This window comes from Rhea pennata, chromosome 8 (assembly GCF_028389875.1).
Source record: "Rhea pennata isolate bPtePen1 chromosome 8, bPtePen1.pri, whole genome shotgun sequence".
Taxonomy (NCBI): domain Eukaryota; kingdom Metazoa; phylum Chordata; class Aves; order Rheiformes; family Rheidae; genus Rhea; species Rhea pennata.
This window is the reverse complement of record NC_084670.1, coordinates 28,758,699-28,769,888: the sequence shown is the minus strand read 5'-3', so window position 1 is coordinate 28,769,888 and position 11,190 is coordinate 28,758,699. Positions and strand designations below refer to the sequence as shown.

The window sequence follows — 11,190 nt, the reverse complement described above, 5'->3', positions numbered from 1 at the left end:
GTAACTTCGCTCCGATGCTTTATTTCCTAATTCTCGTGCTCCGAGCCCGCGGCTCCTCCTCACGTTACAGCTGCAGGGTTGCTAAAGTCCAAACAGCACAAGTCACTCACTTAAGCAACCTCCTGCCTCTGGCCCTGCCTCCTGTGCCATGGTGCATAAAAGCTTTGCTCTGGAAGGGAAACTCCTCCTGAGCCTCGCTCTCTCCTCCGGGTGCCCAGAGGTCCTGGGGAAGCTGCGGGTTTTCCTCCCTGCCTGAAACTCTTGTGCGCCTGTCTGGGGGCTGCAGGAAGCAGGTAAGCGTGGAGCAGGGGGAAACCCTGAGGTTGAGGGAGCCCAGCGAGCCGAGGCTGGGAAGGGGGGTGAGGCGGATGGCCCCGTCCCTGCGGGTGACGGCATCGCCGGGGGCATGCACAGCCCCGCGCGGGTGCTGCCGTGCGGGCTCGACGGCTGCTTTCTCGCCCCAGCGCAGGGCACGATGGTGCGGCGGGTGGCGATCATCGGCGCGGGCGGCAGCGGGCTGACCGCCATCAAGTGCTGCCGGGAAGAGGGGCTGGAGCCCACCTGCTTCGAGAGGAGCCAGGACATCGGCGGGCTCTGGCGCTACGAGGTGAGCTGAGAGTTTTTGCTGAGCAATTTCGAAGCCACCTGGTTAGGGGGCAGGACCCGTAGGTGCGGGTTGGGTGCTGAGATCCCTTGCACCAGCTGGTGCAGAGATAGGGCACTGCAGGGACTGGGGACAACCACCCTGTGTCGCTTTTGAGGGTCTGAGCTGGGTAAAATATGGCCAGACCCTTTACCAGCCTTGCAGCTGAGCCAAAACCACCGTGTTCGGTGGAGCTCCTCGCTGCCCTCGCGCAACCAGGAGGATGAAATGCCAGCAAAGGATCAGCACCCGGGGCATTTTGGAGGCTTTCTGCCCTGGTCAGATGCCAGGAGCCACAGTACTTTAGGGGGGACATGCTCACCTCCTCCTCAGCTCAGCCTCTGCAGTGCCCACCAGGATCGTTTCCTCCCCTGCGCGGTGCACACTGGAGCAACATACCTGTGACAGCCTACGCGTATTCCAGCTAAGCAGAAGGAAAAACTACTTTGAACTCTGCATCTGTTTATGAGACAATATGTTTCAGTTGTAAAATAGTTGCCACATGTGCACAAGGTTCAGCAGAATAACATCATAATTCATGTTTCTGCAAAGTAAATGCAGATTAAATTTCACTAGACTGAAAAATAGTGCTATCTGAGGTTACTAGGGGACATGCTACAAGTGATTCTTCAGGCCCAACCCACAAAGCTTGGGTCTGCCAGGTCTCACCCATCTCCCCTTCACCCAGTGTGTGCCTCCTGCCTCCAGGAGCATATCGAGGAGGGCCGAGCCAGCATCTACCGCACCGTCTTCACCAACTCCTGCAAAGAGATGATGTGCTACTCTGACTTCCCCTTCCCTGCCGATCACCCCAATTACATGCACAACTCGAAGTTCCAGGAGTACCTCCGAAGATACGCCGAGCACTTTGATCTGCTGCGGCACGTCCGCTTCAAGGTAGAAGCGTGAAGGGGTGAGGGCAGAGAGTGGCTGAGGTGCCTGGGCAAGGGGATGTCACTTTGGGTCTTCCTGCCACAGGGGAAAAACCTTGGAGAAGTGCTAGGGAAAAGCACCCTGCCTGGGCTGGCTTTGCTAGATGGGGCCTCCTTGGCTCTTCAGTGGGTAGCATTAAATAACCACCCAAAACGGGAATAGTGCCCATCTTCTACACCATCTTCTCCATGCAAACAGCATTTTGGCAGGGGCATATCTGCCAAACCTCACGCAACCAGCAGACCCCGTGCAAGCGGTGCCGGGCTTTGTTTGCGGAGGGGGCAGGGGATGAGCCCCGTGGACGGAGTCTGCTCCGAGTTATTCAGTAACTGTGGTTATTGGAGTGATTTGAAAACCCTTCCGCCCAAGAGTGCGGGAGGCACAAGGAGGCACTGCAGAACAGCCAGACTGCTTCATCCAAAATATTTGCCAGCTTTGTGACCTTTCAGTTGAGAGGGAGGCAAGACTCATCTGGCCACAGCAGAGTTGAACCTGGGGAGTTTTCTCCCATTTTTTTGTTATTGTTTTCTGATCTGTATTAGGAATCCCAGTTATGAAAACTGTACCGAAATGGAAATACAGTTAAAAGTAAAACAATCTTAAAAGCAAGTTTTTAAAAAGTCCACAAACTTCTAGCAAGTTTTAGTTCTTTTTTATTATTATTTATTTATCTTTTATGACCATTTTCCAACAAACTCTCCTGAATGGGTGTGTGTGCTCCCCCAGAGTTGTCAGCACAAAATTGCAGAGGCAAATGTCCCCTAGACTCCCCAGGACCCCTGAATCCCACTGGAGCATTAACTTTTACAAACCTTTTTATCTGTATTATTCCAAATACACGTGGATCCCTTTGTTTGTTTTATTTAAGACTCTGGTCACCAAGATTAAAAAACGCCCCAACTTCTCTGTTACGGGGCAATGGGATGTCGTTACGGAAAAGGAAGGGAAGGAAGAGACTGAGGTCTTTGATGCTGTCATGATCTGTTCTGGGCATCACGTCTACCCAAATCTCCCTGTCGCTCACTTCCCAGGTAAGCTGCATGTGCGTGCGTATGATTCGCCTAACGTGACACAGCCAGGCAAAAGTCTTCCATCAAACTCTTTTCCCTTCAAAAAAAGCCCTTCTCAGCTTTAAAGCAAATGTTGTTGTCGTGACCAACATTGCTTTTTTTTTTTTTTTTTTCCCCATTAAGGATATCAAAATTAGAAGTTTTTTAAAAGAATAAACCCAGGACACTTTTACTGGAGGTATTTCTAGTTCTCCCCTGGGGAAAAAAAAAAAAAAAAAAAAAAAAAAGGCATTAACAGAAAGATTTTTCCTGAAAGGATTTTGTAAAACATTTTCTTTTTGGCATTTTCCCATGACTTTTAGCACAGATGTCACGCACACAAGCAGAGAACCATTGCCTCTCAGCAGCCAGTCAGGCTTTTAGGGGAAAAAAAAACTCTCTGGTGATGAACACGTGCTCGGGGACTGTTTGCAGGGCTGAGGGGCATCGGGCACTGGCAGCGCAGCAGCACGGCCTCGTCTCTGTGTTGCCAGCTGTGTGGGAACCTTTGCCATACAGTGCTCAGAGCCCCAGGCCTTGATTTGCAAGGATGCAACAGAGACACGATGCTCACAGGGCACCTTCCTCCTTTACCAGATGACAGCTCCTTGCCGCTGCTGTCCAAGTGTCTCAATGTCCTTGCGTACGTCCAGAGCCCCGGCTTTGCTGGGCCCTGCTTGGTGGAAGAGAAGACTGGGTCAAACGGAAGCAAAGGGCCTGGTCTGTTATCTTTTTGGCCCCTGTAGGGCTAAAAAGGAGCTGTAGAAATCACAGCTACTTGCCTAGGTCATACAGAAACTATGGGGTCTCCATCCTGGGAGATACTTAACACCTGGCCAGACATGGTTCTAGGCAACCTGCTCTAGGTGACCTTGCTTGAGCAGAGGGTTGGACCAGATGAGCTCCAGGGGTCCATCCTAGCCCCAACTACTCTGTGAAACTGTACTCGCATGCTGGGGTCCCTCTCCTTCTGTTTAAACATTGAATGAACCCAAAGACAAAAATCTGTCAGACTATAGGATGCATCATCCCTCTGTGTTAAGGAGATACAGCCTCAAAGAGCGATACTACACCAGTAGCTGCTGGAGTACACCATGGAAAGCTGAGAGCCCAAGGCTCAGAACAGCCTCTCCTTTTCGTTCCTGGGGTGAATTAACTTCCTTTTTGTTCTTCTGTGCAGGAATACAGAAGTTTAAAGGCTGCTACTTCCACAGCCGAGAGTACAAGGAGCCAGAAAAATTCAGAGGGAAGAAAGTGCTGGTGATAGGTTTGGGCAACTCAGGCTGTGACATTGCTGTGGAGCTCAGCACTGTGGCATCACAGGTATGGGGTTCACAGCCTCGTGGTGGTGGAGAGGAAAGTCAGAGCTGAGAGGGATCGCAGCAGGGCTGGGAAGCCAGGAGACCCTGCCCCCACCTGCTGCAGCACATGCTCATGCTGCTTGCCATGGCCTTTGAGAGCTGGTTCTGGCCGTGTGAGGATGCTCACAGCAATTGCAGGGCAGCTCATGCCTGCCTGGCCATTCCTCCAGGTCTACCTGAGCTCCAGAAGTGGTTCATGGGTGATGAGTCGCGTCTGGGAGCACGGTTACCCGTGGGACATGGTGATCGTCACTCGCTTTCGGTCCTGGCTGAATAGAATCCTTCCCACGGCACTCAGTGACTGGCTATATATGAGGAGCATGAACTGGCCGTTCAAGCATGAGAACTTCGGCCTCATGCCCGTGGATGGGTGAGCATGTGTGGTCTGTCTCCAAACTGCCTGTGGAGGAGAGGGACATGTGTCCTCATGGCAGCGGGCTGACCACAGAACCTAGCTCCTTTGCTTTTTCTCCTTTGCTTCACGTGCTTCTGGGTGCACAGGGTGAGGTTGTCCCACGCTTTGATAGGTGTCTGGGAAGTGGCTAAACTAGTGAGGAGAAGCAGCACTGCTGGGGGTGGTGGGTCAGCCCAGGCATCAGACCCATCTCACAGGACGGGCAGGTGCCCCCCGAGATGCCAGTGCTCATTGCCCACAGATGGAGCCCAGGTGATGCCCCTGCACTCAGCTTGCCTTTGGGGAGGCAAACTCAGCCTGTTTTGTTTTTAAATAAACAAACATTCAGTCTGCAACCTTAACTATTCCCTGAAACCTTTTAAATTCCTTTTTCTGTTACAATTGCACCCCCTGAGCAGCTGTTCTGAAGCATTTGATACAAACCCAGCCTTTGCGTGGTACCTATTGTGTTGCCTACAGGGTATTCTAAGGGCTAAGGAAAGTAGTGGCACCACAAACAGCAAGGCTGCTGCTTGAGTTAGCACTCCTTCTGCAGTTGGTCACCCACTGTGCAGTGCTTGGCGTGCCCATCCTGGCTGGCAGTAGGAGCTGCCTGTGCGTGGTGGCCTCACTACCCATTTCCTTGCAGGACTCTCCGTAAAGAGCCAGTGTTTAACGATGACCTCCCGAGCCGTATTTCGTGTGGCATGGTTGTGGTGAAGCCTAATGTGAAGGAATTCAGAGAAACGTCTGTCTTGTTCCAAGATGGGACTGTGCAGGAGGATGTTGATGTGGTCATCTTTGCTACTGGCTACGGCTATTCCTATCCTTTCATGGAGGATGACTCCATTATCAAAAACAAGAGCAATGAGGTCACGCTCTACAAAAACATCCTTCCTCCCCAGCTGGAGAAGCCAACCATGGCTGTCATTGGGCTGGTCCAGTCACTTGGAGCCATCATCTCAACATCAGAGCTCCAGTGTCGATGGGCAATTAAGGTGTTTCAGGGTAGGTAGAAGGGCAAATCCTGGTCAAGTGGTCTATTTCCTAATGGGAACTAGCATTTTCCAGTAGTGGTGTACTGTGGTTACCAGTTTTAATAGTAAATTCTCCGGAGAAGGTTCCTCATCCCTCCCTGTCCTTGGGTGATTATTGCTACTTCCCTGCCGGAGATATCACTGTTCCAACACCACACAGAGTGTCTTGCATGTCTACAGTGTAATGGTGAAGGGAGAGAAGACATGTGGAAGTTTCTATCCCAAGAAAAGACTGATAATGAGTGTGTGTGTGCGCTTTTTTCCCCCCACATCAATTATTATTTCATAGCTACAAAGCTACCTTGCCAGTCTCTGTGTGATGGGGTGCCTTGCCCCATGGGAGCAGGTCATTTTTCAGTCTGCTGCCAATGGCAATAAGGTCCTTGTGGCCGGGGGGTGGTGCTGGTGAGGAGCAGAAGGGCCACTTGGGCATCATCATACGCACTAAAGGTTGGGGTGGGAGGAACACAGGGAAGCCAGCTGCAGTCAGGGTCCTACAGAGACAGCTTCGGTGGGCTCCTGGTTTTGTTATGACCCCAAGACTGACTTGAGCCCAGAACTTCATGCCAAAAGGAAGTGAAACACCCAAGGACTCAGCTGAAGCATGCAAATCCCATCAGCTGTGGGAGAGATCTTCAAGACATCCTCTCTCTTTGCCGACACTCTTTCTTCTCTTTCCAGGGCTGTGCAAGCTTCCCCCGAAAAACAAGATGATGGACGACATTGATGAGAAGATGGGGAGGAAACTCAAGTGGTAGGTGCAGCTCGCAGGGACATCTGCAGAGTGGGGGACCAAAAGCCCTGCCTTTGTCCCAGCTGCCCATGGGTGCAGGGATGGGGACCCTGGGGGAGCTGCTGAGAGGGCAGCTCGTGAGCAAGAGGAAGGCAGCTCCCTCCAAGGGTGGTCTCTGAGATGCCCTGTTCAGGTCTTGGGCACATTAACCCACAGGTTGCCCCTGTCCGATGGAACAAACCCAACCCAGCTCTCACTACTGTTGGTGCTTCTGTTTCTACTAGCCCTAATAGGGCCTAGATTAGGCAAATTTGGATGGAAATTTTCTGATGGTATGATTTCTTGTTCAAAAGTGCTTTTTGTTTTTTTGCCATCACCAAGCGCATCAGTTTGAAAAAGTGGTCTGTGCTCACATACAGTGAGAGCGAAAGTCCAGCAAAAATAGAGCATTTCTGTCAGTATTCTTCAGACTGACTTTTTGGTTTCCCAAATTACATTAAAATGCCTTGCTTTGCCCCACTCTGAGTGTATTTCATATTATAGCAAAGCAGCGTTTTTAAAATATACAAAGTAAAAATAAGACTATAAACAGTCAAAACTGACACTGGTCCAAGCAATGTTTTACTTTGTAGAAACTGTTGCATTGTAGGAAGTTTCAACATGCAGCATTGTGTTGTGATCCAGACCTTTTTATTAAGAACAGTAACGACTATGTCCCACATAGCCGCGCTCCCGGCCAGTTCTGGGATGGGGAGAGCGGGGAACGGACACCGTTGTCTCCGCTGTGCCAGCAGGGGATGCACATGACTCCCTCTTTTGGGGGCTCCCGGTGGGAGCAGCTTTCTCTGTCCCTTGCCTCAATGCTCTGTTGGGGGAGATGGAAAAAGAGAGACTGCAAATTAGAGGGGGCTCCTGTTGGTTCTTGCCAGGTTCCTGCACTAATTGGACCCTGCACGGAGCCGGGGGGGGGGCTAATTTATTTATTTATTTATTTATTTATCTATTTATTTATTTATTTATTTTTCTTCCTCCAAAGCTTGAGCAAGGAATTCGAGTGGAAATAGCGTTTAGGTTTTAAGACAGTAATGATGAATGCTGCTAGCACACGTAGGGTGGCAAGAGCAGGTTTTCTCCTTTAGCACGATGTAGCAGTGTACTTTAGCATCCTTAAGCAGTTTACGCTCCTTTTCGAGCAGAGATGGGAGGTGCAAAATAAAAGGATCCCCATGAGGGTGGCTTCCCACGGTAGGGTGCCCCGTTGGACTGAGCGCAGAGATGGAGGCTGCAGAGAGAGCTGGCTGGGTGGCAGGAGCTGATTTCCACCCCAGCATGGGGGTCCCCTCCTCTGCCTGCCACTACAGGCTGCAGGAGGAGCCTGGGGCTCTACTGGATGAAAAAGGGGGGAAACGTGTCCAAAGGAGCCTTGTCCTCTCCTCTCTCCCTGAAGGTATGGGAGCAGCAGCACATTGCAGACAGATTATGTCGCCTACACGGATGAGCTGGCCACTGCCATTGGTGTGAAGCCCAACATGCTCAAGCTGCTGCTGACAGACCCACGGCTGGCACTGGAGGTCTTCTTCGGCCCCTGCACCCCGTACCAGTTTCGGCTGATGGGCCCAGGAAAATGGAGTGGCGCCCGGATGGCCATCCTCACCCAGTGGGACCGAACGGTGGGAGCCACACGGACGCGGGTGGCCCCCACCACCTCTCTGGCCTTCCCCGTCCTGGCGATGCTGAGGGTGCTCTTCCTCCCGCTGCTCCTCGTGGCCATCCTTGCTGCCTTTTACTGCTAGGAGAGGCCTGGTGAGGAGCAGCGAGGTGGGAAATGGTGTTACCCCTAAATAGCCCATGAGGATGGCACTGATAAATAAGATGCAATCTCCACACTCTTTAAACTTGGGAGCCTTCTCAGCTAGGTCTACAGCAGAGTGTAAACACTGAGCCTAGCAATGCTGCTTGTTTTATTCCTCAAAATGTGGTCAAAAAGTGGTTCACAGGTACATGGTTTTCAAATCTCCCCACCTACCATCTCATTTCCCAGTGGAAAAATGGAGCCACCATGTTTGTTTGCTGTAAAGTTTGTCCTTTGGGTAAAACTAGCTTACTTTAATTGGAAAATCAATTTCATAGTAAACAAATACCAATATCCATGTTTTTTCCTACAGTGGGGAAAGACATACAAATGAAAACTTTCAGTTGAAAATAAAAATATTGAGAGGAAAGAATACTTTTGTTTGAAAGGTAGTTTTCTTTTGGAAAATAATCCCTGCCCCAGCTTAAAAAAGAAATTGCCCACCATTTCTGAGAAAAACATCTGGACTTTGCTGGAGCATGTGAATTTTCGAAAGCTGAGATGAACCGTGTCCAACAACCAAAATAATCTGCCAAGCTCAGGTTGCATAACCAAAAGCGGTGGCTGAGGGGGCCTTGGGAGGACATCAGCCCTCAGCCTGACACTGGCCACGGCTTGGTCCAAGCAAGTGCTATGGTGGAGTCAAATCCTCCATGAGCACCTTGGTATCAGACAAGTGGTTTGCTGAGACCCTGGAAAAAAGACGTTTCCCAGGAGCATGGGCTGTCATTGCCACCCCCTGCTTGTGCACGGGGCAGGCTGCAGTCGCAGGATGCACTTGCAGCATCTTGTCTTTTGCCTCCATGAAGCAATTATTTTAGTCAGCTTTGCAAACTGCTTCACGGTTTTACAAGGCACCATATAAATGCAGAATTGCATTATACAGCATTATTATCCTAAACTCTGGGTCTCAAAAAGAGACTAAGGGACAGCCTGATGTTCCCTTTTCAGTGCCTCCTGCTTCTAGCTGAGCCCTCTGCTAATAAACTTTCTGGTGCCAGGAGATGAAGGTTTATGGCTGCTCTTACTTCTCCCAACCCAGGTTATGTGTACTCATAGTAGGAAGCCGATTTTTTTTTTTTTTGACCTTGGTCCAAGTCAAAAGAGCTCGAATGACATGCTGTCTATCTCAAAAATGCAAATACAAATAAAAACATAGTGCAATCTTCTAGTTTAGTTGTTTGGTTTGGGTTGTTTTTTCTGCACAATTAGCAAACAGTACGTGGTGTGTCAGTGTGGTTTTCATGCTAGCCGATGGCTGCCGCCTCGTCGCTCGCCTGGCCACAAGTTGCCGTGGCAGAGGACACTGCCGTTTCCTTCCCGCTCAGCTGAGCGGTGCTTGGAAGACGCGCTCTGCGGCTGAAGGCTGGCGGCGAGCCCCTGGGGCAGGGGCAGCAAGCTACCAGCTTGGCAGTGCCATCCCCATCCCTGCCCCTTGGGGACCCTGTTCATCAGCATGAGTTTGTCCCCACCACCTGCAGGCATGTGGGGTGGATATTTCCACTTTCTTATCATGTTTTCATACCCATTGACCTGCTCTTTTCTAGGTAGAGGAGGCCAGGGCCAATATTTACAAGTCAACAACTACCTAGTTCTTCAAAGAGATGTCCTCCCGGGCAGGGAAAGCACTTTCCAAACTTCTTGCACAACACTGCATTCCTGGAGTGGCTGGAGAGGTATGTAAGGCACTTGGCTTGCTGAAGCACATGAGGGTGAAGGTGAATTATGCTAAAAAAAAAAAAAAAAAAAAAAAAAAAAGGAAAAAAAAGTGTTTTGGGGAGTTTTGTTTTTTTTTTTTTTTTTTTTTTTTTGCTTGAGTCCATCTATGCAGCATGCCAACCTGGGGCCAGGTTATAATGTCAGGAGAGATGGGTGATGGGTTCACAGCCACTCTGCAAATCCACCCTGGAGCCCATAACCCTCACCTGAAGGGCATCCCCTCGGCACGTGGTACTTGCCTGTTAAGTGTTTTGCAGGTCAGAGACACATGCCCCAGGATTCCTTTTATACCAGCTTCTACTTCATTCTGCTGTTTACACGTACAAAGAATTACTTCACACATGTTGAAGCAATAACTGCATGTGGTACTTTCACTCATCATCAATCTGCTTGAAAAAAGGGGCTTTTCAAGCCAGAATTTTTTTGACATTGCTTCTGTTGGAAGGCTTTAGGGTACCAACATCAAGACCAGCTGTAGGGTGAAAAGGAAGCAAAACTGCACTGTGTCCTGCAGACCAAATGCCAAGGTAATTATTTCTGTTCTGCTGGAGCAAGTCCTTCACCTAGCATGTGCTGGTTTGGTAGCCCATGCCACCTCTTGCAGCCCAGAGCTACTTAAGGGCAGGAGGTAACACACCAGCAATAACCAAGGTAGAGAGGAGCGGCTTACCCTGTCCTGAGCCACCTGAGGGCTGTGCTCTTGCTCTCTCTGCAGATCACAAAAGCTTGCTTCTCAGAAACGCCCATTGGTTCAAGGGGTTTGAGCCAGCTGGGCCCAGGCTGACCCACTGTTCGCAGCTGAGATGACCCACTGTTCGCAGCTGAGATGGCTATTTTAAGGCAAGTTAGAGTGTGAAGCAGAGCCACAAGCCACTTCTTGAGCTCCAAAATTGTCTTGTTTGGCATTGGCATAATGCAGGGACTACATACTGATGCATTTGCTATAGTTTCCTTTTTGACAAAAGCCACCAGCATTAAAAAAAAGAAAAAAAAAAGGGAAAAAAAAAGAAAAAAAGAAGAAAGAAAAGCTAGGACTCAGGACTTCTCAACCACTGGTCAGTGGGCTATTGATTCCTGCTTCCTGTTAGTCTCAGTGACAGCTGTTTTTAATGTTGTGATGGTTTGTATTGGTCACCATACATAGATCTGTATGTCCCACTGGAGCCCGTTTGAGGTAAAAACTGTTTATAGAGTGCTGCTACAAGCACTTGTCTAGGAATAGGGTTAACAAGTTGCATATGTGCCAGATGGGGAGGCTGTTTCCAGGAGAATAACAGCCGAGCAGCTGTACACCAGGAAGGTGGGAGATGGTTGGCTTGTGCACAGCTGGCCAGGGCTGCTGTCTGCTGGGCCCATGGCCTGGAGGAGGTTAAGCCCTGCTAAGAGAGGCTGAAATCCTCCAGCCTGTCTTTGGCTAGAAGTAAATGAAGGTTAACTATGAAGGTGGAAAGATACCATCCTACATCACC

The 11,190-nt window shown here is 50.0% G+C and overlaps 1 protein-coding gene across 2 annotated transcripts; it reads left to right on the top strand.

Moving 5' to 3' along the window:
• Positions 1–203: 203 nt before the first annotated feature.
• Positions 204–9,159, top strand: LOC134143213 (flavin-containing monooxygenase 3-like). Of its 2 annotated transcripts, none has more exons than XM_062581050.1 (9): positions 204–293; positions 470–607; positions 1,352–1,540; positions 2,445–2,607; positions 3,806–3,948; positions 4,157–4,356; positions 5,030–5,388; positions 6,099–6,171; positions 7,598–9,159. In XM_062581050.1, the coding sequence occupies exons 2-9, from the start codon at positions 476–478 to the stop codon at positions 7,941–7,943; spliced, it is 1,605 nt and encodes a 534-aa protein (XP_062437034.1). In that variant the 5' UTR covers positions 204–293; positions 470–475; the 3' UTR covers positions 7,944–9,159. The 2 variants fall into 2 exon arrangements, with proteins under 2 accessions (XP_062437034.1, XP_062437033.1); XM_062581049.1 differs by having other exon boundaries at positions 213–293; positions 465–607.
• The last annotated feature ends 2,031 nt before the right edge of the window (positions 9,160–11,190 follow it).

What these genes read in the sequence shown, in the direction of transcription:
- LOC134143213 (XM_062581050.1), top strand. Translation starts at nt 476, where the DNA reads ATGGTGCGGCGGGTGGCGATCATCGGCGCGGGCGGCAGCGGGCTGACC. An exon ending in GCGGGCTCTGGCGCTACGAG is followed by an intron (nt 608 to 1,351) that starts GTGAGCTGAGAG and finishes TCCTGCCTCCAG; the next exon opens with GAGCATATCGAGGAGGGCCG. An exon ending in GGCAATTAAGGTGTTTCAGG is followed by an intron (nt 5,389 to 6,098) that starts GTAGGTAGAAGG and finishes TTCTCTTTCCAG; the next exon opens with GGCTGTGCAAGCTTCCCCCG.